Genomic DNA, 27,408 nt, shown 5'->3' on the forward strand with positions numbered 1-27,408 from the left:
CTAGTGAAATGATGACTATTGAAATTATAAAGGAAAATTTTAGGAACATATTGTCTGCTGTTCACAGATATACTTTTAATTAATCTAGGCTACTTCTGTGTTATTGGTTAGGTTGGCTGCAAGCTGTTGTCCCACTGATGGTGGCAGGGTGACACGCGTATACCCCAGTTGGAGTAAGGAAGGAGGCTCTGGCTGCAGCTCCTCTGAGCTGCTGGAGCCTGGAAGGATGGCGTGCTGCACCATGGACAGACTTCTGTGCTGGGGGTACCTGCTGCACTCTCAATCCTCAGCCTTAAACTGAAAATCAAAATAAACAATGAGCTGCCCATGGATATATTTGTGTTTGTCTATCTCCTTATTGAAAGCCTTAAGGAGGATACGAAAAGCTTTTCTATTTGCTTGAGGGTTAACAAATTGATTTTTTTTTCAGAAACTTGTAGATGCAGGAATTGCAGAGAGTCACTTTGATCTACAGAAAATAAAGAAATAACCTCAACAAAAGCTCTCGGTTATCATTGCTTAATTTTTGTGGTTATTGAATAAATACATTAATTCCTGGAAAAAAGATTTGTTTGCTTCCCCAATGACCAGAATAACTCTTTAGAGTTGTTGGTAATCTGAAAACTGATAATGAAGAAGACAGGTGTATGTACCAGGTTGTAAAGTTTAATGAATGTTAGGATTACGTGTCTACTAATTAGACAAATGATGGAGTTAGAGAACATCCTGGGGGAAGGAAAATAAATATGTGGTTAGTAGAAAAAAATGTTTTGGTGATTGGAAGATTTTATTTTTTGAAAGGCATGGGTTAGTATGAAGGACATAACTAATTTGCAGAGGGTTTTTTTTTTTTTTTAATGCAGGTATTTTTTTAACATCTTATGGGACTTTCAGGTTTTTTTGGGTGGAGTTGAAGCCTTTTCTAAATTAAGTTTATAGAGAAGTGTTCTATAAGAAAGCAGCAACTTGAGAACATCAACTCGTCTTTTATTTAAGGCTTTGCTTTCTGCATCTTTATCAGAAGTGGACAAGACCACTCAGTTCCAACCCCCTGCCTTGGGCAGGGACACCTCCCACCAGACCAGGCTGCCCAAAGCCCCATCCAGCCTGGCCTTGAGCACCTCCAGGGATGGGGCACCCACAGCTTCTCTGGGAAACCTGTTCCAGTGCCTCATTATCCTCATGGTAAATTATTTCTTCTGAATATCTAATTTAAATCTCCCCTTTTTTAGTTTAAAGCCATCCCACTTTGTCCTATCACCCCGTCCCCCAACAAAGAGTCCTTCCCTGGCTTTCCTGCAGGCCCCCTTTAGGTACAGGCAGGCCGCTGTAAGGTGTCTCTGGAACCTTCTCCAGGCTGAACAAGCCCAACTCCCTCAGCCTGTCTGCATAAGAAAGGTTCTTCAGCCCTCTGAGCATCCTCATGGCCCTTCTCTGGACTCTCACCAACAGGTCCATGACCTTCTTGTGCTGGGGGCTCTAGAGCTGAACACAGTGCTCGGGGGGGTCTCACATGAGTAGAGAAGGGAGGGAGAATCACCTCCCTGGGCCTGCTGGCCTCGCTGCTTTTGATGCAGCCCAGTAACTGCAGAGAGGAACTGTGGTAGGAGAGAAGCAGGTAGGATTTGGGATCTTATCGTGTGGTTGCAAGTGCTTGTCAGTGACTGAAGGGGTAGATCAGGGCCCTGGTAATGAGTTTTATTTCTGAGCTGGGGCCAGTCTGGAGTAGGTGTGGAGTCAGTTCCTGTGCTTCTCCTGGTGCATGGTGGCTCCCTGGTGCAAGAAGTCTTGGAGCTCTCATAGTCCTTAATTTTCAAAAAGCACTTTTATGAACACTGCTGTAGCTATGCATCATTCAGTATTTCTACTAAACTGTTTGTGTTTCCCAGATATTTTTGTCAAGATATGAGACATAAGTTTTGCAAAAAAAAATATATATATATATATATATATATATGTGTGTGTGCACTACTTATTTAAGTTTTTTAATAGTTTGAGATCTAGACCAGGGTAAAAAGAGTCCTCCTAAAGCTTCCTTGGAGCTTCTACTGGAGCAAATACATCTTCATGCAATCTCACGTGTGGTTTAGAGAAGAGTAAAACAGCCAAAGGTGTTCCCCAGAGTAAATGTATTGATATAAACTTGAAAAACAGAGGGCTGAATGAGAATGCTTCAGAAGACTTAGGATGTGATGGTTGTGTTTTTGTTAGGAACTGGTTACAGAGAAGCTGTCCAGGGTTTGTTTGACTGGCCTGGTTTGTTCTTTTAAGATAAATTTAGGATTTTGTAATCAGTGATGTTGGTAACAGGAGTTTGAGCTCTGCTCAATGAATGAAGAATAGAAGCACAGCGTGACCTACATCTCCATTCAGTGAGATGGGATTTGGGGTCTTGTGAGATACCAGCAGAATGCTAATTGTGAGCCAGACAAACTGGCTGGCTCATATCTGGGGGATTTGCTTTCAGCAAATCAGATCGGCCTGTAATGTACTGAAGTGTCTATCAAGAGACCTCTGCAAATGTGATGAAATCCTACCACCTTGCCATGCAGGTTTCGTGAAGCTCCTGTTTGCAAAGTAGGATGTGTTTTTGCTAGCACTACTATACCATGGACTAAGCCACAGGATTGCCTGTTTATTACTGAACAATGCGTGTTTGACACTTTAGAGACAGACAATACTGTAAAAAGAGGGACTTCTGATCTGAAGTAGATATGCTTTTTGAGTTGAACTTCAAGAAAGATTGGATAATGGATAAATGGGTAATGGATAAATGGGTAATGGGGAAGAAGACAGGAGTTGTTGATCATGAACAGGTCTAATTCAACAGTTCCCTGAGGAACTGTTATGGCGAGAGAAAAAAAAAATCCTTGAAAATGTGTTCAAGTAAAAGCTAGAGACTTATAGGTCTTTATCTTTTTCTCCCCCTTTTCGCTCTGACATTTTCTTATTACTTGCATTCATGATATAATGGAAGTGAGGACAACTGCATGGTTGGAGATTTTTTTTGGAAGGGTGTTTCTTTTATTAATGTGATAAGGTAATGCTTTATCTCATTTTGTTCACTTTAGTGGAGGATAACATTTTTGAGGGGTGGACAGAAAGAGAAATATGAAGGGGAACCGAAAAGCTTAGGAAGTTGAGGCATTTCCTCTATTGACGGAGGGGGGTGGTAGGTTTTCCTTAAAATTTTTAAAAGACGTGTAATTAAGAGTTATCTTTTAGAGATATGAACAACTTGTTAGTTCTGCTTTGTTATTTGTATAAGCAGTTTAGATGTGTTTTTTTGTCCTGATGAGTTAGCCTGTGAGAGCAAGGAGCAAAGACAACAGTAAAAACAGCATTGGAAAGCTGGCTGAAAGAAGTGCCTCAAGAAGGGATTTAAGAAGCTGCACGGAGAAAAGGATTTCAAAAGACAGCAGTGACACAGAGCTGTTGGAGTAGAAGGTGTTACTAGTGTCTGTGTTAGGCATCAGGGTTAGTAATTACAAACACATAGGTCAAACTTTGAGGTTAAAAATCGTGGGGCTTCCTGCAACCCTTTCCCAGAAGCTGGGGTATGAGGTGGGATGTAAGGGCAGAAGAGCGCCCGTATCATGAGAGGGGAACCTCTGGCATCTGGACCCTGCATTGCCTGTAGTGCCCATAAGCACTGTTTTGACATTATGATTAATTTATTTCTGAAATAATTGGAAAAGCTGGAATAGTAAGCAGGAACTTGTCTTTTACAGCCCCAATCCTCCCACCTCAATATACTGACACCCCAACCCCCATGTGCTTTTGGTTTTCAGTCTTGCCGGGTTCCTTTTGGCCATTCCCTCTCCTAGTAAGGTTTTTGCTGCACAGATTCAGCTGCCAGGTGTGTCTCACAGCAGCTGCCTGCCAGGCTGGCTTGTCAGGTCACTTTGTTCTTGTAGGTTTTCTCATGCATTCAGTGCCTTGACAAATTTTCTTGGTAAGAGCTTTGTAAAATGATACCATATTGCGTGTAACTTAACACACCATTGAGCATCAGAACATCTCCTGCTGTTAAAGTCCTGAAGTCCATTGCCAAGCTCAGAGACCAGAGCAGCTCCAGTACTTCAGTGATTTTCGTAAGGAATGAGAAGTGCTAAGGAGTGTCGTGGGCTTTGTAAGGAGTAGCTTTTGGCTCAGTTTGTCTTTTCTAGATTGAAAACAGCATCATAAGTAAGGAAAGTAGTCAGCTGAACAGAGTGTTTATTATAAAACTGCTCTGTCTGTGCTACTGCACTACTCTAATCATGCTCATAGTCTTTCAAACTAAAGAAGTGTTGGTCAGCTGACATCAATTCTTTGGTATTTGTATTTTTATTTCTGATTATACGTTAGGTTTTCAAACTAGAAGCTTATTGCCTCAGTGATTTTGATCAGTATCTCCATTAGCTCAAACGAGAGGGACTACAGAAGGCGCGTGGTTAAACCACACACAGGTGCCTCATGACTAGAGGCTCCTTAATCTATGCTTTTCATATGTTTTCAAAAATGATTTTATCTACAGTTGGTGTTTATTTACATGAAATACTTGCAAACAACTGGTGGCATTGTGCATACAGGTGTTAACTGCAAATAAAATCTCTCTTCTGTGTGACTGCAGCGTGTGACGTTCAGCACTGCAAGGAAACTTTCTGCAAGCACTTAACTGGAGTGGATGCATTTACGGAGTATAACCATGTTTCTTCTATTGGAAGGAAGAAATGCTCATTTGCATGTTACAGTACCATGTTGCTCTTAAAAAATCAAAAGAATATTTTATCTTTAAGCGAGACTGACACAGAACTGACATTTCCGCAAGAAGAGACAAGCTGATGCAGAGTCCCCTGCAGGCCTGCCTGCAATTTTTGTTTTCTCTGCTTTCCAACAACTTCTATCAAGGTTTTTTGTTATGTAAAATTCTACCGTAATCAAAACACTAGAGATCAAGAATTCACGTATGTCTTCAACTTGCCATCAGGATTACGATATGCCTTCAAGCTGTTGTGCTTTCTGGGGTGGCAGCAGTTGTTTTTCAAGACACTGTGTGCCTGACATGAAACTGTGCTTGTCTGGAAACGCTGCCTCAAGCAAATGGTGTCTTGGTTGTTGTCTCACCAATGGTGGTGACTTCAGCTGAGTAGACATCAGCAGCCGTGGTGTAAGTCTGGGGATACCCTTGGCTGCCCAGAGCTGTACTGAGATCTTGGTGGTCGTTTCTGCATGCTTGCAGCTCTTGGTGTAAGTCAGCTGCTCTCCGAGTTGCAAATGGGACAGAGGAGTGTGGGTTTGAGCTGTATTTTTTGTTTTGTTTTTTTATATGTTATGCTGCAGTGCCAAAGGGGGCACATGCGTCTCTGTGTTGCTGTGGTGCAATTTGCCTGTTGGAATACAAGGCAGAGTCTGTCCTTTCAACAGACCAACAGTAGTTCCTTTTTTTTCCTCTCTCTCTTTTGTACCTTTAGTGCCAACAACTCTTAGATTTACAGCAGGTATTTTGTTTGTGCAAGATTCAGAACTTGACCAAATACACACCCCGCGCCAACAGATTCATTATTCAGCATAGCAGACGTTGCCGTAGAAAAGCAACTGGGGATCTCATGTTTCAACAGGGAGGCATAAATGGTATCAGACATGACCATCAGGTAGTCGCTGTAAGGAAAAGTGTGTCATGCCTAAGGGTAAAACACGCTTGTGATACCATTGGTTCTTATTCACATAGTTCTGTGAGAAATGCTTGTTATGCCAAATGTAGGTGTATGGAAACAAGCAAGTATGCATGCGTGTGTGGGGGGTGTATGTGTGTACAAAAGTCAGGTACTGTAATTCAGTTGGCATTTGCAATACTATCTCATGAGTTATATATAAGATACAGTTGGAGGCTTCTGTGCTTCACTAACTTGGACTATGTCCCTTAATTTCTCTTTTGACTTTTTTCCTTCTTTAGGGTAATAAATGCAGGGAAGAGCACACACAATGAAGATCAGGCCAGCTGTGAAGTCCTCTTTGTCAAGAAGAAATCTGGAGGCGCGAATTCCACACCAAACAAGAACTCAACAAAACGGAGGTCATCGCTGCCGAATGGAGAAGGTCTCCAACTGAAAGACAACTCGGTAAGCAGACTTCTGTGGAGAAGTACAAAATAAAACTAAAAGGATGTGGTGATAGGACACCGAAAGAAGAACTCCAAGTGTTTACTGTTTCATGTGTTTCCAGTTACATGATACAATCTCTGTGTAAATACAGAACACCTAACTAATTTTTTCTTAGCTCTACTACTTGATTTATTTTTTTTTTCACAGAAAAATGCTTCTTGCATATTAGTTTAAATATGCAGAAGGGAGTACTCCTTAGATTTTCCTTTATAATTCATTTATGAAAACATAATCCTGAGAAATTTACTGCTGCAAAATACTGAGTTTAATTTTTGTGGTTATCTTGTCCAGTGAAGGTCACTGCAAGCATAACAGAATCATTGTTTATACGATTTCACCATTTTATGAAGAGTTGGACTTTATTTGGGTTCTTCTTACTGAAACAGGATTGAGTGTCACAAACTTGGTTTATGTAGGTAGGTTAAGGTCCTCCAGCACCCTGAATTCAATGATCATGGACAGCGGCCCTCTCTGTGGAGAGTGATGTACATCATGCACTTCTCTGTTGGTAATCATCTTCTGTTCTTCATCTGTCTTATTTCATCCATTCTTTAAGCATGGGCTCAGGCTCCAGCAACAATTGATACTATGTTAGATTCAGACATATAAACTCCATAAATTTTGGATGTTGTAGTCAGACATTGCGGATATGCTGTCTCTCTGCTGTTGGGAGAGCACAGCTTCTCCCAAAGTACTGATTAGCCTTTTGTTGGACTATAAGAACATCTTTTCTTTTTTTGTTTGTTTGTCTGTTTTTAAACCATGTAGTATTTACAAGTCTACTTCAGTCTCTTTCCCAAAACCCCATGGCTTGATGAACACCTGATGACTGCAGGGGTCACTGAGGTCCTGAGGAACAAGAACTTCCTCTTGTACCGTGTCCCTCCTCACCTCGTGCTCCCCCTGCTCTGTTTCATACTTCCTTATTGCTGCAAAATCTTCAGACTCAGGTTTGCAAATAGTCTTGTCCTTTCCTCTTTCAAACCTTTCCTAAAATCATCTGTGCTAGTTTCTGCGTGCTGACATTCCCCATTGAATTCAGACTGTCACAATTTTTTTTCCAAGTGCATATTTACACCCTCCAGGATAAAGAATTGTGCCCTGTACTTGTTGAGACTAATCAGTTTTGCATACATTCTCGCAAGGCAAAAAAGAATTTTTAATACTCTATGTTCAGAAAAAAAAAGTCTGTCCTAGAAAGACCATGTAGCTCTCTGCTATTGACCTACTCAAATGCTTGGTTGCAATGAGTGTATTTAATTTTTGTATGCATTTATTGCTTTTAATGAAGCAAGTGTCTGACTACAGTGCATAGGCACATACATAAACCACACAAAGATAAGCAACAACAAGTATTTGGTCTGTGTGATGGGTTTGTTTGACACCAAAAGTACTGCTGTCATGCATATAGCACACTACAAGGACCCTGGAGCAGACCCTGACCTGTGTAGGGATGCTCTAACACCTCATTAAAGTTCCAGGCCTAGCTTGTGGGAAACCGTATCAGGGACCTCTGAATCCATGGTGTGGATAGATATAGCTGTACTGAATTTGCCTCTGTTTTCATATTTTGGAAGCATGCATGGAACGTAAAGGTTCACAGTGATGTTTCGCAAGTCCAGTTAACTTCCAGTTTTGAGTAGTGTATCAGATGCTTCTTCCCAAGAGAGCAAAAGGCATGCTAGGTTTGTATATACTTTATTGCACAGTTAATCAGTTTCCCCACAAGGTATTTTTCTCCAAACATTAAGTACTTAATATGTTTAGATTGCATGCAAAATACAGGAATATAAAACTTATTTCATTATAGAAAGATGTCTTCAGTAGCCCTGATGTTATCTATCATTATGGTTTTCATACTGTTATGGCACCATAATGGTAGGGTCTATAAACTGATTACATATTTTTGAAATCTGCTTTTTTTATTCATTTTAGACTGGATGATTGTTAGCCTTATCAAATATCCCGTTGCCCTGCGTAATGAGAAAGAAATAGCTCATAGACTTCTCCAATTTCTTCTCTTTATTAGTGTATTTCCTACTTTGATTCTGTACCTTTCATCTCCGTTTTGGCTTAAATAGCTACTTTCTTTCAGCTTTAATGAGAGAAACCTTTTTATTTCAAATATTTTTACTTTCTTTTATTTCTTACATACTTTGACCAGAAGAGTGCATAGTGTCGGAAGTGAAGAACCAGCTGATCTATACAGCATAGTACTGCTTCCGTGCTACTCATCCTGGTTTTTATGTGTTCTTATCTACAGATTTTCTTGTTTACTACGTGACCTTTGAAGGTGCTGTAGCACTCATAATTTAGCTGTGTAAAACCTATTCTACCATGTTATTAGACCACAGCTTGTGAATAGAAATTTGTAATATATTTTCCCAAAGCAGGCAGCATATTTCTGGAGAATGTTATCTCTACTAGAGGGCACTCTTACACTAGCAATTGTTAGGATGTTTTTTCCTTGGTACATCTTTTGCTACTTGAAAATATTTAAAAATAATTTTAAAAAAGATACTGATAATGATACCATACTATTTTTATAGTTATTATACTTTTACTTTTCTATTTTTTTTGTATTTTTATGCTGTGAAGTATAATATTGTATTTTGCCCTCACATAGCATTTTTAGCATTGGAAGCAAATATTTTTTAAAGAGTATCTGAGTCAGTGTTAAACATGATGAGGATGCAACTATTCTGTATCAAAAGGATGCAGAAATACAGGCTTGAGGCACTCTGATGGATGTTGTGATCTCATCTCAGCAAGTGTTCAGTAAGAAAGCCAGGGGCTGAATTCTGTAAATGCCTTCTGGGGACATCCCTGTAATGCATGATCTGAAATCATCCCTGAGTAGTGAAGCACTTCATAGAAGTTTTGGAGGAAGAAGGGATGAGAGAAGTGATTTACTGAGTACTTGTCCAAAGGGGAAAAAAAAAAAAAAAAAAAGATTTCTTCAGTTACCATCAGTGAGTGAAATGGGAGTCGAATGCCAGGGTCTTGTCATAGTGACGGTCAGGTGACAGGACTTAATGTGATGCATTATTAATTGTCATCGTACCATGGAGATACATAATTAATAGTGCTGTAGTTTTCTCTGTGTCACAAAGATGGGAAGGAGTACTTGTTTTATATGACACAAGCCTGGTTGTCTACCATATGTAGCTGAACACACCATTAGTGCCACGAGGAGGCTTTCCTCTGTGGATGGGATGGCAGCTGCTCACCCAATTCTGATTTTATCTGAACCCAAGTCTTGCTCCATTGCATTTGTATCTGCACTTATTTGGTACAATAGTAGTAGGGTGGACTGTGGTTGGTTTTTTTGATTGTTTTTTTTCTCAGAACAAATCTCGGATAGCAACATGATTCGTTTGCCTGTTTGGAATTAGTTGCATAAAAAAGCTCAAGTTTACAATGCAGGACCACCATCTAGCTTACCTGAAAAATATGTCTGAAATTGATTGCTATATATTTCTAAAACTCCCCGCTTTTTACTATAAACAACCTCCAGTTATTTGTACATACGCATTTGCTGTCATGATTTCTCATCCATTGCTTGACCCAAAACTTTGCATGTCTTAATTAAGTTTTACAATTACAAAACCCAGGAGACTGTTGCATGTGCCTGAGCGCAAGGTCAGCAGATGTAGAGTCTGAAGCATATTAAATTTCCTAGTGCATACGGGAAACGAATTGTAAGGTCAGTGCAGTGAAGGATCTGTTTTCTCCTGATGTGTCTTGTAGCTATTTAGAATGCCGTTAAATCTGAACAAAGGAAAATCTAAAATCAGGGTGTGTTGACTTATCATACTCCCAGTTGAGGGCTTTGTCCAGTTGAATGAATGAATGGAGTATCATGACTGAAAGACAGAATACCACCAGAGCTAGCAGAAATGGATGTCTCTGAGATGTTGAAGAATGATAATACCTTTGTGTTAGGAGGAAGTTCAAGCTCCCCAAACGAGAGATGGAGAACAGCCCTGCATCTGCACACCAAAATGGATAATAGCATGGTGGCTACAGAAGGCGTCTCAGTGTGGAAGAAAAGTGAGGATCTTCTTGTGCCTTTTGTCTCATCTGGCCGCCCTGATTGCCAGCTCTTGTTTGTTCTCCGAGTTTCTGCCTTATTTGCACTGTATATTTAATTCTCAGTAAATTGGCATGGGTTTTGGATAATTCAATTTTTTTTCAAGCAGAGCTGTTTTTATTCTCAGGAGGGGGGAAAATGAGTTTATTTCTGCCTTCTTATTTAGATAGCTAATAGGTTATTAATGGTTATTCTCTTTGCTAGTTCAAAAGTTAATCAGGCTTTGCAGGAATATATACAAGTTTGTGGAGACTAATATTTGTTACTGTAGTGCCTGCAGATCCCAGCTGAAGTTAAGGCAGTAGAGCATCTCATAAGGAATGTGTGTATAAGAGAAATGTTGTGGTAGTCATCTCCCATAACTTTATAATACATACCTCTCAGATATCTAGGTTATTTCTACAGTCTATAAGAAGAAATAAGTCTACTTTGGAATAAGATGAGGATAGTGTGAAAGTGCAGGGTGTTTTTTTCCTCCACTGGTTATAAGGGGAATCTAGGGAACTGTCTTAGAGATGTGCATTATGGATGTCTGAACTTAGCTGAGCTGGTAGCAACACTGTCTTGTTTTAAAGTTAGGTGAAGTACACAGGAACCACCAGAGCTGTCATGAGCATGCCGTGTTCATATCAATGACAGCTTCAGACTGCAGCTTGGGCCCACATGAGCTTTTCTGTGCTAATGTGTGCTTTCCAGTGGCTTATAGGAAACGAGTGGTAACATTTCAATTTCTCTTTTTGTCATGGCCTGTTGTTCGGATCTGTTTAAAACTTTTTGGTCTTTGCCACCTTGTTTTACTACTAAGTCAAGTCTAGTATCCAGTAAGTACTGGAGCATCACATCTGGCCCGTGCACACCAGAGGCTACAGTGGCAGGGTTGGCACAGCTGTGGGTAAGAGGAAGAAAACTTCCCCCTCTGGAGAAGATGAGGGGTTTGGCTGGAGCAGAGCTCAAGAGGTGGTCTTTGGAGCAGGGTCTTTCATCCCTGCTGCAAAAATCTGTGTTCCTGATTTACCACATTCACTGTAGTGCTGTTTCAAGGTTGATGGTGAGGTAAAGGAGCGCCAGGTTTGCACTCCTCTTCCCTCTGGTGTGAGGGATGACAAAGTAGTGTGCAGAAGACCAAGGAACAATAGGCATAAGGCATGAGCAGGTGAGCAGAAGACAGAAGTTTACCATCTGTTTCCTGGTATTTGGTGTCTGGACATTTCTGCGTAGAAACTTCTCTCTGCCTTGAAGGTTTTCTTGTTCAAGACAACACTGCTTAGTGAAACAAAGAGCTGCACTGGCTCTGATTAGGCTTTTCCAGCACCAGAGACTTTAGCTCTGCTCCTGAATCAGGTGGTGAGGTAGCTTTGCTCTCATCATGGCCATTTGCTGTGTGTTAAGTGATGGGGGTACTGTCAGTGGGGGTACTGAGCTGAGAAAACAGAGCAGGAATGGAATAAAGTGTAGCTTGGTATGAACACCTCTTTGCAAATGCTAATCCTAAATGACTGTTGTGTTAGTAAAGAATTAATTACTTTAAGTGTTCTGCTTTATTTTCTGAACAGCTCTAATATAGACTTCAGGGGCTTGCTTTGGAAGATTCAATAATTTATTTTTAGTGACTAGCTTTTAATTGTAGCTTTCTGATAGAAATTGTCTGGGGTGGGGGGCACTATCAAAATTCAAATCCTCTAGGTGGAAGGTAAAATATTTCTATTTCAAATGGAGTTAGAGATATGTTGTGGTTTAACCCGGCCAGCAGGCAAGCACCACACAGCCGTTCGCTCACCCTCCCCATTCCCTCTCTGGGATGGGAGAGAGAATCAAAAAAAATGAAGCCTGTGGGTTGAGATAAAGACAATTTATTAGGACAGAAAAGAAATGAAAATAATAATGATAATAGTACTACTACTACTAATATGTAGAAAACAAGTGATGCACAATGCAATTGCTCACCACCCGCTGACCGATGCCCAGCCTACTCCCAAGCAGCCAGAACCCCACCCCAGCCAGCCCCTCATATTAATTGCTCAGCGTGCTGTCAGATGGGATGGATGGCCCTTTGGCCAATTTGGGTCAGCTGTTCTGGGTTTCTCCCCTCCCAGCTCCTGCTGCACCCCCAGCCTGCCTGCTGGCAGGATAGAATGAGAAGCCAAAAAGTCCTTGGCTTGGTGTAAGCACTGCTCTGCAACAATTAAAACATCAGTGTGATATCAACATTATTCTCATTCTAAATCCAAAACAGAGCACTATACCAGCTACTAGGAGGAAAGTTAACTCAATCCTCGCTGAAACCAGGGCAAGATATAATGCCTTTATGTGTACACACACCTCATCACCAATGGCAGCACGTCTGTGAAGGACTTGCACCTTACAAATGGTATGAAGATAAAAACAGTGGAAACATTATCTGTGGTGCATCATAAGAGAGGGATTTTGGCCTGGGAACCAAACCCTAAGAGAGGAATGGGAGCAGAAGCAACTTGACCAACTCCCAGGAGGCAGTGTTGCCATTCTGAATAAATGGTTTCAGTTTCTAGTTTTATACTACCAATTTGGGACACTTGTTTCTGCTGGCAAACTACTTCACATTTTGCATGAATAGCAAACTATTTTTGCAAACAGATTTTTTGGTCAGTGATCCTGTTATCTGTTAAAAATGGCTTAATGCAGAACTTTACAGCCAGCAGTTGTGTGGACTTTCAGTGATTCTGAGCCAAGAGTGAGCTGGCACAACTGCCAGACATGCCCTCAGGGGTAAAAATTCGTATAATGTTTTTGGTGAATTCACCAAACCAGGCAAGTGGGTGGGACTGGATATGGAGCTGCATTCAGAGCTGTGTACACTTGTTTTTTTCCCCCTACAACTATAGGATGTTTCCTGTATGATGCTTACTGTGGTGGGTAATCCAGTACTGCAAGACAATCCTCCCATTTCTCAGCATTTCAATAACAAAATTAATGGTGTGCACAATAGGTTGCTGAATTTGTTTTCTTGGTAGAAGTCAGGCTTAGAGGAGCTCCCTTGTATAGATGACTATACTCTTGATGAAATGGTTGAGGATACTTTTGAACTTTACTACATGCAGTTGATACACTGTACATAGAGCAACAATGCCAGAAGCTTAAATAATAATAATAAAAAGGATAATGTTTATAATTGAGACTTATGAAAGTGCATTTCAAATAGATTTTTAAGTAATTGTGTTTATTCAGCCATGAACTTTTTGCACTTTTGTTGCATTAAAAGGGTGACAAATTAACTATTATAAGTCCAAGCTACCCCGATGCCGGACTCACACGTAATGCAGCACACCCTCACTCGAGTCATGTTCCACAAACCACCACAGCCACACTTAAAGAGTTTGGTCACGTTCAATGAGAACTGCCATGGCTAGGTTCAATGTGATCTAGTGCAGTTTATTACAGCAACAGGTACACAGGTTCTTTGGCTTGCCGGTGATAAAAATTCACTGTCTGCAAAGTACACTCAAATGCCAGAAGTATGAGTAACACAGGCTGGCTATTAACACATTAAAAAGCACAAAGACTCTATAGAGATTTCTGAGTTTACCAGGGAGGCATCTGGGGTGACCAAGTGTCCAAATCTTACCCAGAGGTGTCCTAATTGGGGGGAAGAGAGACTCAGCTCATCAACTGACCCCAGAAGTCATGATGGTATCTTCCCTGACATCCCCTCCCTCTTAAGTCAATTTATATTATTTTCTGTCTTTTAGGTGGAGTTTGAGTGACTCTAGTCATGCATATCTTGGGTACGAGGTTGCAAAGTTTTCTGGCTTTCATTTTCTGTGAGGGGTGGTCGCACCTTGGAGGCTTTTGGGATGAAGGTGTGTTTTGGCATTATAATGAGCAAAGTTCACTGGAGTACAGCATTTTGTCAGAAACAGGACAGGCAGTTGGCTCAGGGCAGAAAATGTGCAGCTGGTTGGTCTCGGTGTGCACAAGAACAATCGGGTCCCCAGCTGGTCACAGAGCCCAGCCGCGGTGTCTCCACGCCGCTCTGCGCTCCGTGCTGTTCCTTAGAGCCAGCACACCAGGTTCCCCCGGTGTGATAGCATCTAAGGTTGGAGGCCTAGGGAACATTTTGTTAGCAGAGCTACACTGCACCCTGGAAACTTCTTCAATGCTGTCCCTGTTTGTTAAAACATGAATATCAGTTTAATTTTCAAGTCACCTTAGGGAATTATTCCTCATAATCCACCCCATGGCTATAGTCACTCAAGCTTCACGACATTTGGAATATATCGGGTGTATCTCATATGTTCTTGTGGTGAGGATTATCGAGTATATGTATATCTCATAGGTATGATAATACGAAGTTTAACATACAAAGTAATTTTCAGCATAAAACATAATGCAGTGAGTATTAACAAAACTACAACAGGGTGAAGCATCTTGTTGAAGATTCCTGTGTCAGTTGTCATCCATCCAAACCATGTCCCAGCAGCAGTGTTTTTCATCTTTCTTTTCTCTTTCCATCACTCGATGTATGTCTTCTATATCATGATGGACAATAATCAGAGTCCTTTGTCCATTTTCTCGAACTCATTTCATCAACTGCTTCAAAGCTTCACGTAACAGTAATTTCTTCACCAGTGTAAGGTTCATTCCAATAGGAGTAGACAGCAGATCATGAAGTAGAACATAACTGGATGTAATAAGTTGTTAAGAGGTAACAGGAGCTGAGTAACTAAAATCACATCCTAGAATCGTGGTAAAGTTACAAACACAAACATTGGAGTAATTAATTGCACTTACAGTAATATTATCTATGACTATAGAATCACAGTGGGTTCTCCTGCAAACACAGCCTATCCCAATATATACAAGTAGTTTCAGGGGTTTCTTTAGGGTGTATCTCAAAGTGATAAATGTTTTGTTCAGCCTTTTTGTTCATGCACAATACATGCATTTACATCAATTGTTTACCACTTTCCTCCCTTTTGATGGGCCCATACTTTATGCTCCTTAGGATAACGTATAGTTCCATGATGACTGAGTCCTAATGCGATGATTGGATATACATTGTATACTGTAGCATTGCTTATTAAAGCAATATTTTATCACTTTCTGCATAATGGGTAAAGTTGACTAATTGCCACCATGCTTGAAAATCCTTTTCAAATTCTGAAGCATTATCCCAAATCAGTTTTCAGATTTCAGTGGATAAGTTTCCTCCTTCTCCCTCTCTAATAATAGCTGCTGCTACAGACTGTATCCATAACTGCACTTGGATGCAGCTCAAGGCAAGAGAAGTATTACTTTGGGTTTTCCTAAGGGCATTTACAATTAATTGATGATCATTTTCTTCAATTTGTTCCCAATGGGGTAAAATGTCTGATAAAAGCCATTGACTTGCTCCTAAGGCCGATAAGGATGCATTCCAATTTCCTTAGGTCGTCTGTAGTAGCAGTTATTCAGCTCATTAGGACCTCAGCATCAATGCTATTTAATATACCTAATCCTGTTCCCAATAACCCAGTTGTATCCCATGGCATGCACCAAGAGTTTTTCAGAGAACATCCATGTAACCATGCTATCCAGCCAGTGTATGCAGTTCTCAAAAAGGTGGTACATTTTGAGTTGATTTATGAAATATTAATGCACAACTATAGCTCTATCCTTTTTAGAGACCAGCTAAGCTGAAGAGTTGCAGTGTTGCAACACTTGCACTGTATCGTGACAATGCATGGTCCAAGGGTCGTTACGAGATGTAACGGTGAAACACCTCACCTCCATGCACAGCCACAGTAGCTAAGTTTAAGTTTTCCCTGATGGCAAGTGTTCCCATAATCCAGGGTATTTAACCTGGGCTTGGGACCACGGCCATTCAGGGTCTTTTTGGCTATGAACCAGAGGGGATTGCATTAATGTCAGGGTAAAGCATAGCATTATCAATCCAAACTGCTGATTTGTCATTCTCCAGCTGTCCACACGCAGTTCACTCGGGATTCCTGTGAACACAAAAGAAAAGAAAACATGCTCGGTTGTATTCAACCGGCAGGGTTAGAAAGAGGGTGAAATCCACCAGGTGCAGATGTGGTGTACTTTTCCTGAACAATCTATATAAGTATATGCAGCACTGACTAACACTTCTGCCCTGGTTAATTTTCGTTCCACTGGCAGCCAGAGTGAAATTTTTGTCGTGGGGCATTGTTTTTCCACATCGTCAATTCCTGTGAATTTAACCCTGCACTGACCAGGTGTTACACCCAGGGTTTGTGCTGTCTCATGGGTAATTACTGACATTTGGGCTCAGGTATCAATGAGAATGTTTACCAATATTTTGGGGTCCAATGGGAAGGCAATGGTAGGGTAAGAGTATTCAGTAGAGAGCCATTAAATTGCTAATACCTGCCGAGCAGGGTGGCTTGCTGCCCTCCCCGAGGATAGGAGGTTTTTTGCTGATACTCTGCCTTGTCAGGTGGGCTTGGTGCAGGAGGTTTGCTTTCCTCGTGGGCTGGGGCTTTTCCAGTTAGGCAGCTCTCCCCACTGGGATTATTTTTGTTAACCAGAGATTGGACTAATATACGGAGATCCTCCATAGAGACACCACGCAAGATTGGTCGGGGTACACCCAAAGCTATGGCCTTACGCCACAACTCAGTCCGTTCTTTATTATGTTTGAATGTCTCTTTGAAGTTGGGATATTTGGGGTTTTGTGTGTGGATTTGGCGCGCTCGCCAGGAGTGATTTGGGGGCTTAGTTTGGGACAAACTAATCCAGCCCATTCGGCGTGCATAGTTATCTATATCTTGTACAAATTCACTCCAGGTGGGAATGGGGAAGTATGGATTTCGCCTACGACCACGATCACCATCCCTACGAGCAGCTTGTATGCGACCCTGGGTATTTGATACAAACATCTTAAGACAGTCAGGGAGTCCACGGATAAGAGGGGTTAATCGAGCTGGGTTGATAGGAGCCAACATTGGGGATTTCCTAAATTCATCTCTTTCATATATTGCCTGAATGCAGGCTGCTTTCTGTACCGCGACAGCCAGGTCAGAATAGCTCGTGGCTCTAATTTCCAGGGGTTCCCCTCTCTCCTGAGGATCTATACCCCCCGCCCAGTATGCAGCTCGTGCAGTTAAGGAGTAATTATGGTCTCCTGGTGTGGTGGTTAAAAATACTCCTGGTCCCCAAAAGCCTCTTGCTTCTTCCTCACTCAACATAATTTGGTCTCCTCCTTCAAGAGAAACTCGCCACACGTACTTGACTTCTGATTCTCCTGACCGCCTTGAGAACTTCTCCTGTATTTTTATCAGCTCTGCTGGTGACCATGGGATCGTTCGCACTGTAGTGCGGATCTCAACTCCATCATCAACAGTGGTCTCAGTTTTAACCGAAGGTCTCATGGAAATCGATTGAGGTTCAAAATTGGTAGTCTTTTTGGCCTCAACATCACTGTCAAACCAAATTTCACCATTCCAGCTTTCAGGGTCTGCACTATGCATTAATCTATGAACCTGCTTAACCGGAGCTGAAGGCTTTATTTTATTTACCAGGTGATTATACTTATTCAGTAATTGTTTAAGACGATTATTCTCATTCAAAAGTTTATTATTCTCATTCAAAAGTTTATCCACACTAATTCCTAATGTTTTTCCCATCTCCCTTTCAGAGGCCAATGATGACTTTAACGCCTCATTTTCTGATTTCAAAGCCATGTATTCCACATCAGAAATTAGTTTAGGAGCAGGAGTTTCCTTAGCTCCTTGCTGAGCAGAAGACAAACCGGCTCCTAACACCTCACAAACTGCACCTTTACATTTTCCCACTCCGATCTTTTGTGCAGCCTGACACTGCTTAATGCTTTCTACCAATTTCTCTCCACCTTTCCAAAAATTTTGAGCCCACTCCCTCGCAACCTGGGAAGGAGCACATTCATACTTCTGCAGCAGTTTATCCATGGCAATCCTGCTGATTACGCCAATTTTTCTGTTGCGTTAAAGGGGTGACCAGTTAGTCCCTACAAGTCCAGCCGCGTTCAGAGTACTGAGTTACCCCGATGACAGACTCACAAGTAATGCAGCACACCCTCACTTGAGTCACGTTCCAAGAACCACCACTTTCAGAGTTTGGTCACGTTCAATGAGAATTGTCACAGCTACAGCTGTCACAATGCGATCTAGTGCAGTTTATTACAGCAACAGGTACACAGGTTCTTTGGATTGTCAGTGGTAAAAATTCACTGTCTGCAAAGCACACTCAAATGCCAGAAGTATGAGTAACACAGGCTGGCTATTAACACATTAAAAAGCACAAAGACCTGATAAAGATTTCTGAGTTTCCCAGGGAGGCACTCGGTGTGACCAAGTGTTCAAATCTTACCCAGAGGTGTTCCAGTGCGGGGGAAGAGAGGCTCAGCCCGTCGACTGATCCAAGAAGTCAGAAGGTATCCTTCGTGATGGTATCTTCCCTGACATCCCCTCCCTCTTAAGTCAATTTATATTATTTTCTGTCTTTTAGGTGGAGTTTGAGTGACTCTAGTCATGCATATCTTGGGTACGATTGGTGCAAAGTTTTCTGGCTTTCATTTAAAGGAATAGGCTGCGAGAAATTCAGAGCGCGTGCTCTGTGAGGGGTGGTCGCACCTTGGAGGCGGGTGGCTTTTGGGATGGAGGTGTGTTTTGGCATTATAATGATATTATAATGAGCAAAGTTCACTGGAGTACAGCATTTTGTCAAAGCCATGGCAGGTGGTTGGCTCAGGGCAGCTGGTTGGTCTCGGTGTGCACAAGAACAATCGGGTCCCCACCTGGTCACAGAGCCCAGCCGCGGTGTCTCCACGCCGCTCTGCGCTCCGTGCTGTTCCTTAGAGCCAGCACACCAGGTTCCCCCGGTGTGATAGCATCTCAGGTTGGAGGCCTAGGGAACATTTTGTTAGCAGAGCTACACTGCACCCTGGAAACTTCTTCAATGCTGTACCTTTTCTTTAAAATGTGAGTATCGGTTTAATTTTCAAGTCCCCCTAGGCAAATATTCTGCAGCTTTGAACAACGTGAACTTGTAGTGATGATCTAGATACTTGTTGGCGAAGGAGACATTTTGCATTAAGTTTCAGATTTTGTAACTCAGGTCAGCAATGAATTTTTACTTTTGGATTTGTGAATGACAATTCATGGTGTTCCCAATCCAACCTGCTTTCTCTTCCCTACTGCCAGTGTTTGGCACCTTTGTGGAGCTGCTGGAACACCAACAAGTAAAAGGAGCTGAGGTTCACAAACCTGTGCACAGCTTTGAAATGAGCAGTGCTTTGGGTGCATGGGGTGAGGAGATTCAGGTGGTGCCTGGACTATATGCTGATCTGCTGTGTAAGGGAGCAGTTTTGGGTGAATGAAATAATTATGCATTTTAGCTGTGGAGCTATTGCTAGGACGTCTGTCATCCTAAATTAGACCATAGTCAGCACAAAGTTCAGACATAATTTTTAAGTTATTTGACTGCTTTGAGATATTGGTTATGCCTTTGTAGTATTTGGTGTTTTGCAACAGTATTGCCTGATTCACACCCCTTGCAAAATCATTTATTTCAAAATCTTTATTAGCTCACTCCCTTCTGGCTTGCAAGGCAGCCCCATGAGCAGTTATTTCAGCAAAGCTGGGAGAAGGTGCAGGATTAAGAAGAAACAGGGCGAAAGAGAGACTGGAAATATCCCTTCCTGATGCTGCTGCCAAATATGCTATAATGCAAGGACAGGTACTGTTAGTCCTTAAATGTTTCCCTGAGGATGTTGAGGTGAATTTTCCAGAAGAGTTGAAGTTATCTAGGGTATGACTCCTTAGTGCTTTTTCAGGCAGATCTGAGCTTGTGCTGCTGAGAACTTGGTCTGCTTTGAGGCCAGGGTTAATTTGCCCTATCTTTGTGATACTGAATGCCACCACAAGAACATGATTTCTGCTCAAATCAGAGCAATAGTGGAGATGACTTACATAGACAGGTGTAGAGTAGAAGTGAAGAAATATTTTAAAATCACATCGTTGATCAAAAACTGCTGAACAAATATATAACATTACCACATATACTTTATTCTTAATGATGCATAGAAAAAAATACTTTTTTTAGATACTTACTCTGCCTGTATGAGAGCAACTGTGTTGACCAACCTGCTAGGAACTGAGGTAAGATGTGAGATCTAAAAGTGTGCTGTCGTGCTGAGAGCCATCCTGAAACACTTACACATAGGATGTGTAACTCCAGTACCATACAAGAAACTTTTGGGGGGACTGGGAATATTTAGGTAGTGAATGTATATGCTAGTACATGAAGAGTACAGGTAGACCTAGTGCATCCACCAGCCTTGAGGAGCTCTGTGCTGGTTCCCAGTCTGACACAGACAGGAAAAGCCTGAGCTGTACCTTCTGTCAGCATGGGTGGGCCTTACGGAGGAAGGGGTCACACCGTGGCACTAGCTCATTAGGAGATGAAGGCAGTCTCACAGAGGCGGCTGTGTTTGTTCAAGGCATTCTGTGATGACTGTAAGGTGAAAAAGATTGCAACCTCAACCTTTTTGTTAGTATTTTTTGAGGCGGTTGAAAAATAGGTAAAAATACATGTCTCTTCCCTGCAAGAGTTGTGCTAACACACTGGACTATTTCCTTTTCAGTAGAAAGATACCTCTAGGAAAGTGGCCTGTGTTTTACCTGCTGCTGCTGTGCCACGGGCTGCTCCGTCACTTACCTCACCTGTGGTTGCATGACAGTGACTGTCTATTTTCCTTTCTTTTTTTTCTCCTTCTACCTCCCCAGGACCCAGATGGGATCAGCCTGTACTACTGGTCCCTGTTTGATGGACATGCTGGCTCAGGAGCAGCAGTGGTCGCTTCCAAACTGCTGCAGCACCATATCCTGGAACAGCTGCAGGAGATCGTGGATATCCTGAGGAACACGGCCGTCCTCCCACCCACCTGCCTGGGAGAGGAGCCTGACAACCCGGCCACCAACAGCAGGACACTGACACGGGCAGCCTCCCTGCGTGGCGGCGTGGGGGCCCCGGGCTCACCCAGCACACCTCCAACACGCTTCTTCACCGAGAAGAAGATCCCACATGAGTGCCTGGTTATTGGGGCTATAGAAAGTGCATTCAAGGAAATGGTACGTGCGTCTTTGGGTTTTGTCCACATGGCCTGGATAAAATGAACTTTAAGGGATTTTTTTTTCAGTTTCTTTTCCCTACTTAAATAATCCTGTCCATACATAGATGGTATTTAAGAGCCTCAACAGTTTAACTGGTACATCTCTGTGAGGCACGGAACTGTTTCTCTCCCTTTGTTAGAGCTGCTGCCAGGCTTGCTAGCAGTCAAACAGGAGCAACATCCTAAATCCCAGGTAGCGCCATGACCACATCATTATTGGTTTACTCTGCTAGAAAGACCCTGAGAAGTTTGTTGTTCTTTCTTTCATCTTTCTTTTTTTTTTTTTCTTTTTTTCTAATCTTAAAAATTAGCGTTGCCTCATAGTGGCACGTTCAGCATTGGCTGTTGTCATCAGGCTACACATATGGACATGCGCCTTGGAAAGCCTCATTGCCCTGTGGGAGCAGCAGCAAAGGCACCTCAGCATCCCTTGCACTGCAGACACTTGCATGTATTGCCCACAGCTGCACAAAAATGAGTCCTAAAATCACATCAGGGACATGGATGAAAGCCAATTTCCTTGACCTGATGACCTGCAGTTCACTGGGGTTGCTCATAAGGCAGTGTCTGTGGGGAGAGAGTGTGTTCAGCTCCTGGGTGAGGTTGGCTGGGAGGGGGTGAGTGGGGCATGAAGTAAGTTCTTACCACCCACTTTGACTCGTGTACAGCATGGATATCTTTGAAGAAATCACGACCCTGTACAAACAGAATATCCTCCAATTTCCCCATGGAAGGCTGTGTTTTCTCTTTGAGCTTTTGTAATTGATATAACTGCTATGCACTTTCCCCCTCAGTTCTTCACAGTCTTAAAAATAATTCCTGTCAGGCAGAGTAGAGGCTTGGTCTGCCAGCAAGTACACGTGGGATAAGGTCTTGGGAGATGTCTTCTTTCTCTCTCTCTCTCTCTCTGCCTCTTTTTTGAGCAGAAGGTTTTTGAACTAATGAGCATCTCCCAGAGGTTTTATTTGTTGTCTGGAAAGAAGTACAAAGGCAGGATTCAATCATAGCTTTTCCTGACATATGTGAATTTTGTTTAGTACATGCATCTAATTAGAGACTGCAGTTGTTATTACAAAGTGGTGTTTCACTTTGAATTCTGAATAGCAGTTATCTTGCTGGACTGCCAGGGATGTGCAGGGAAACACATCCTCCAACTGGCTCTGGACAGCATCATCCAACTTTTAGGTGAGTATGTGCAGGAGTGAGACCCACAGCCAAGGTTTTGGCACCAGACAGTGTGGGGCACGTGAGCAGATGAGCACACTGCAGCTACTGAGCTAAGTTTCTGCTAGCTGAAAGGAAAGAGGAAGACGTGAAAACGTCCTGCCAGTTTAGCGTGCCCCCTTCAGAAAGAAGGACTAGCTTGCTCCCTTCTTTGTTGAGGAAAGAAGGAAGGAAGAGATGATGCTGCCTGCCCACCATACCCTAGCCAGGGATTTTTCTTACAGCATTTTTCCTTGAGCAGTGGAAAAGCTGTAATACAGTAGAAATGTAGAAACCCTGGATAATTTATTACAGATGTGATGGCTGGGTATTCCACATACAGACCATAGTAATCTGTCCTCCGTTTTTCTAAACTGAAGCCCAGAGTATCTCATTTTCCTCCCTGTGCCTTTGGTCAGGTACATTAAATCCCCCTTTTACTTTGACTCCAACTGTGGCTCTCACAATGCAGTACAACCCTGGCATTATCTTTTACTTTAAAAGGAAGTCTTATAAAAAAAGTCAGATTAAGAAAAGCATTCGATAATTATATATACTTCAAACTCTAGGTGGTGTCTTGTAATCATAATCAGGTTAGGCAAAGGACCATTTTCTTTTGCACGAATGTCTGTGTTCATAAGGTCAGTACTACTCAGTCTCAGCTGTACCTGCAATGATTTGTCTTCATCCCACTTCTCCCTAACTTCCTGCTTGTTTATACTCTTAGCAGGCTTTGGGCCTCTCCTCCATAGTACATTATTTATCTGGTCCTGTTTTGTGGTGGAACATCATGGATGTTGTTGAGTTAGTTCAGCACAGCGGAGACTTGCATCATTTCCAGGGGCTCAGCGCCAGCAGGGTGTATCATTTTACCTGGCACTTGGGGAAAGCTCATGTTCCTGGACACGTAGGCAGGCTTCTCGGTATTGTTTCCTGAAAAACCCAGCACTGCAAAGGAACCCTTTGAACCCGACACAAATGCTGGGTAGATCTGGTTCCTTTTTTGTTTATTTATTTCTTTATTAAGTAACTGTCCAGCCTGCCAGGTTGGTCTAGTGAGGGTTTTGTCCCCTTTTCCTGGGAGATTTTTTCTGCATGCCACTGCTTTTTTCCCTGATGTCCTTATGAATTCTAGTTAAGCTCTCCCTGTTCTGGCCTTGAGTGACAAACAAAATGCAATTGATTTATATCAAACGGCTTTTTAAAATTATTTTTCTTTGTCAGGTGTGATTTTCTTTTGGACAGTGCTCGTCTTACAGCTACATGCACCAAAACACTGAGGGAAGCTGCTGCACACTAAGTTATTGCCTAACTTGGAAATTTAAGCAATTACGATTTCCACTTTTTGAAGTACTTCTAGATAGTGTTCTCTGTGTTGAAACTGAGATTAGCAAGTTGCTGTGAGGTGTTTGCTGGTAATTTACTCTCCTGTTTAAAATAATAATAATAATAATGATAATTCTCAGTGTCAGTAACTGTCAGTGACCACAATTACTTCAGTTAAGTGGAAATAAATTAGCTGAACTTCTGAAGGTGTAGTAAATCAAATCCTGTAATAATCATCTCTTGGGTGTTGAGATGTGCATTTAGAGATTGTTTTAGGAACCAGGAGGGTACATGCAAGTGCTCTTCAGTTCTAGATAGAAGAATCAAACTATAATCCCTTCCCTGAATTTAACCTTGAATGTTTGAGTGCAGTTTTTTAAATCTGTTTTAGTCTTGTGAGAGAAGGCATGTATTCCACGCTGAACCCTATTTAATTTTGGACAGGAAAAAATGGCACAGAACTGGTCTGCATGATTTATCGGAAGGTGTATGTTTGTGTCTATTCTTTTTCTGTGTCCATGCTTCCAAGTCCATGCTTTTTCTTCTTTATTGAAATTTGTTTGACTCACATGAAATCTAGACAGATGCTTTTAGAAAATGCTTCAAATGAAAATGGCACCAATCTTGAGAGCAGCATATGTTGTATGGTTTTCTTTTGGAAAAAAATCCTCTGGTTAAATAGCCAAATAGGAATAGGAAATAGAAGTAGGGAAGCTTGCAACGGTGGTACAGGCTTTTTGATGCGTTTTTGATAGAGCTAAAGCAATTTAAGGAGTTAATTTTGACTTTTTGCCCTCTGAAACATAGTCTTTTATTTTTTTTAACAGCCATGATATAGGCTCTGTGCAGGGAGTAAAGCTCCTTGCTGTCATAGCAAGATGAAGGTCCTGGAGGACCTACAGTGAGGATGCATGTAGATGACAAGTAGTTTTGTTAGTAGTTATTGCAGTGTAATAACTAGCTGAAATGCTGGTACTGTGATTTGATGAGTTTCCCTACCTCTGTTTTCAAGATGCCAAATTTAATTTGGCACCGGATAGGGCTGGCACTTGCTTTCTGCACCACCACGTTTGCAGCTTTCTTACTCTCTCCCCTCGCCTCTGCAGCACTCCAGCAGCCTGCATGTGCGAGCCTGCATCAGCTGTGTCCGACACATGCTGCTGGAAGAAGGGGGAAAGAAAAAGGGGGTCCCACAGCACCCCCAGACCAGCGGCCCACGCTGTGCTCGCAGACACCCGGGCCCCTCCACCAGCTCTCCACGAGGTGGCACGAGCAAGCCGCCGTGAGCCTCCGGCTGAGCAAACCACACGGGCTTCATGGCGTAATCTTCCTCCCCCCCCCCCCCTTTTTTTTTTTGGAAGAGATTGTTAAGTAGCATGATGAACCAGTGCTTTTGCTCTGGGAAGCTCAGGTCTGAGCTGCAGGATGCACCTTCACTTAGGATGACCCCCTGAGTGGTCCAGGCAGCGGTGATGGTCTGTCCCAGGGCTCACACTGCATCCTCAGGCTGCTTCTGTCATCAGCAGAGCAGTGACCACAGTTCTCCATCACCCTCTGGAAACACACCTCACAGCACTTCAGTGTCCTCTGGAGGCTTGGCTCCATCCTCCCCTTTGTGCCATCACCTGGGGGGCCAGGTATGAGGCAACCCCGAGGGCACCCTGCTCCTACCTTCTCCCCTCCCTAAAAAGAGGAGCAGAGCACAGATTAAATTATCTGCTTCCTTGGCACTAAATGATTGCCTTTTGCACAGAGGATGCAGAAATCTTTTTATTTTAAACAATTTCATAGCTAAAAGAGGTGTGTTGTCCCAGCAGTTCATATCTGTTTTCTACTTGGTGAGTGAAGTTTTCCAGCTCCATCGGGGTCTGGGAGTGTGCCACGTGCTGCCCCTTGGACTGAGCAAGGCATCGTTTGATTCAGCTCAGTTTTGCTCAGCTCTTCCCCAGCAAGCAGATTGCTGTGGAGAGATAAGTTGCATCCTCCAGAAAAGAGGGGGGGGGGGGGGGGGAGGGGAAGAAAAAGAAAAAAAAAAGTTGCTCTGAAATCGTTCTGCAGGTGGGAAATTAGGAAAGCTTTGCATGTGCTTGGGCTTTGTCTGGAATGAGCCCCTTTACACCTCTAAGGGCTTCGGGGGGGTTCTTGAGTTTCCGCCCCTCTTTGTGCTGTACTACTTTCCAAGAAGCACTGTTACAAAGTATTTCATTAAAAGCCAATATCTCTACATCAGAATGAGTTAGTGGCAGTCGTGGGCTTTATTTTGTTTTACCTTTTTCCCTCAAATTTTGTTGATATGCAGGAAACCTTCTCCTTCAGTACACAGATCTAGTTTAAGTCAAGGAAACTCTACGAATGAGGCCCTAAGGATTATCCATCTTCCCTCTCATAATAAATGCTTCTGAGTTCTGCTTATTGAAAGAAATAAATTTTAATTTAGGTATCCTAGCACTTGTGAAGTGTACGTGTGACAAGGCTGAAGCCAGGTGAGGAATTGTACTTTGTTTCAAGGTCTCAGAGGATACCCTGAGCAGCAGAGATGAAGGTATTTTAAAATTCCTGGCAGTGCCTGGAAAATCCACTGTAGTATTTGTAAGTTTAAATTATTTTGATGGTTAGAAACGTCTGCTTCCTTTGAACTGTTCTTTTCAGCTTAATTTAAAAATATATAGGAACCACGGGGAGGAAAAATCAGCTTCTCTATGGCCAGATTAGATAAAGTGGCATTTGCAAGCAGCCCATGTCTGTGACCAAAGGCGCTGCAAGATTTGATTTTAGCTTTGAGGTGTTTTCCTCCTGGTCCTCACCACCAAAAAAGCAAACAACCAACCCAATAACAACAGCTTTCCCCCCCCTCAAACAATCCATCCTTGAATGGACTTGCAAGAGCTGCAGCAAAGCCGGCTGCCTGCAGGGAAGCAGCGTGCAGTGCAGTTCCCATGCGCAGCGGAGGATGGCCTCCTCGGGTAGCGCTGCACATCTCTTGCTGTCCCCGCCGCCCGCCCCATGGCACAAATGGGATCAGGCTGCCTGCACGCCAGGAATAGCATTATTTGTGACAGGCGCTATTAGAAATGGGAGCCCTCCCTGCCCAGCTCGCTCGGGACAGCAGCCGAGCACTGCCGAGCATCCCCACCACTGCCCCCCGGTCACCTCCCTCTCTGGAAATTTGCAGGAAACAAAGAATGGTCCCAGCCTGCTTCGGCGCTGCAGGTTTTCAATCAAATTGCAGCTGTCATGGCTAGCATTTGTTGTGGTGCTTTTCTTTGGATAAATTTAGCTCTGAAATAAAGCTCTAAATCCCATACCCCAAGGCGTGGACAATTTGAGCTGTTTGTTGCTCAGTGCAAATATGAAAATGAAGTAGAGCACACACAGAGGCAAATATATTCATAATAAAAAATGCATACAAGTAGGCAGGGTTTAGCTGGAAAGATCTGCCAGCATTTGCAACAGCCACATTAAATGATGATCCCTGTCTGAATCCAGTATCAGAG

The 27,408-nt window shown here is 42.5% G+C and overlaps 1 protein-coding gene across 2 annotated transcripts in view; it reads left to right on the top strand.

The window, feature by feature from the left end:
• Nucleotides 1–27,408, top strand: part of PPM1H (protein phosphatase, Mg2+/Mn2+ dependent 1H) — a 138,153-nt gene that overhangs the window by 56,884 nt on the left and 53,861 nt on the right. For both annotated transcript variants that reach the window (XM_068669329.1, XM_068669328.1), the window contains exons 2-3: nt 5,939–6,104; nt 21,000–21,344. In XM_068669329.1, the coding sequence (XP_068525430.1) occupies nt 5,939–6,104; nt 21,000–21,344 (511 nt within the window). The remainder of the gene's footprint in view (nt 1–5,938; nt 6,105–20,999; nt 21,345–27,408) is intronic.

This window comes from Anas acuta, chromosome 1, assembly GCF_963932015.1.
Source record: "Anas acuta chromosome 1, bAnaAcu1.1, whole genome shotgun sequence".
Taxonomy (NCBI): Eukaryota; Metazoa; Chordata; class Aves; order Anseriformes; family Anatidae; genus Anas; species Anas acuta.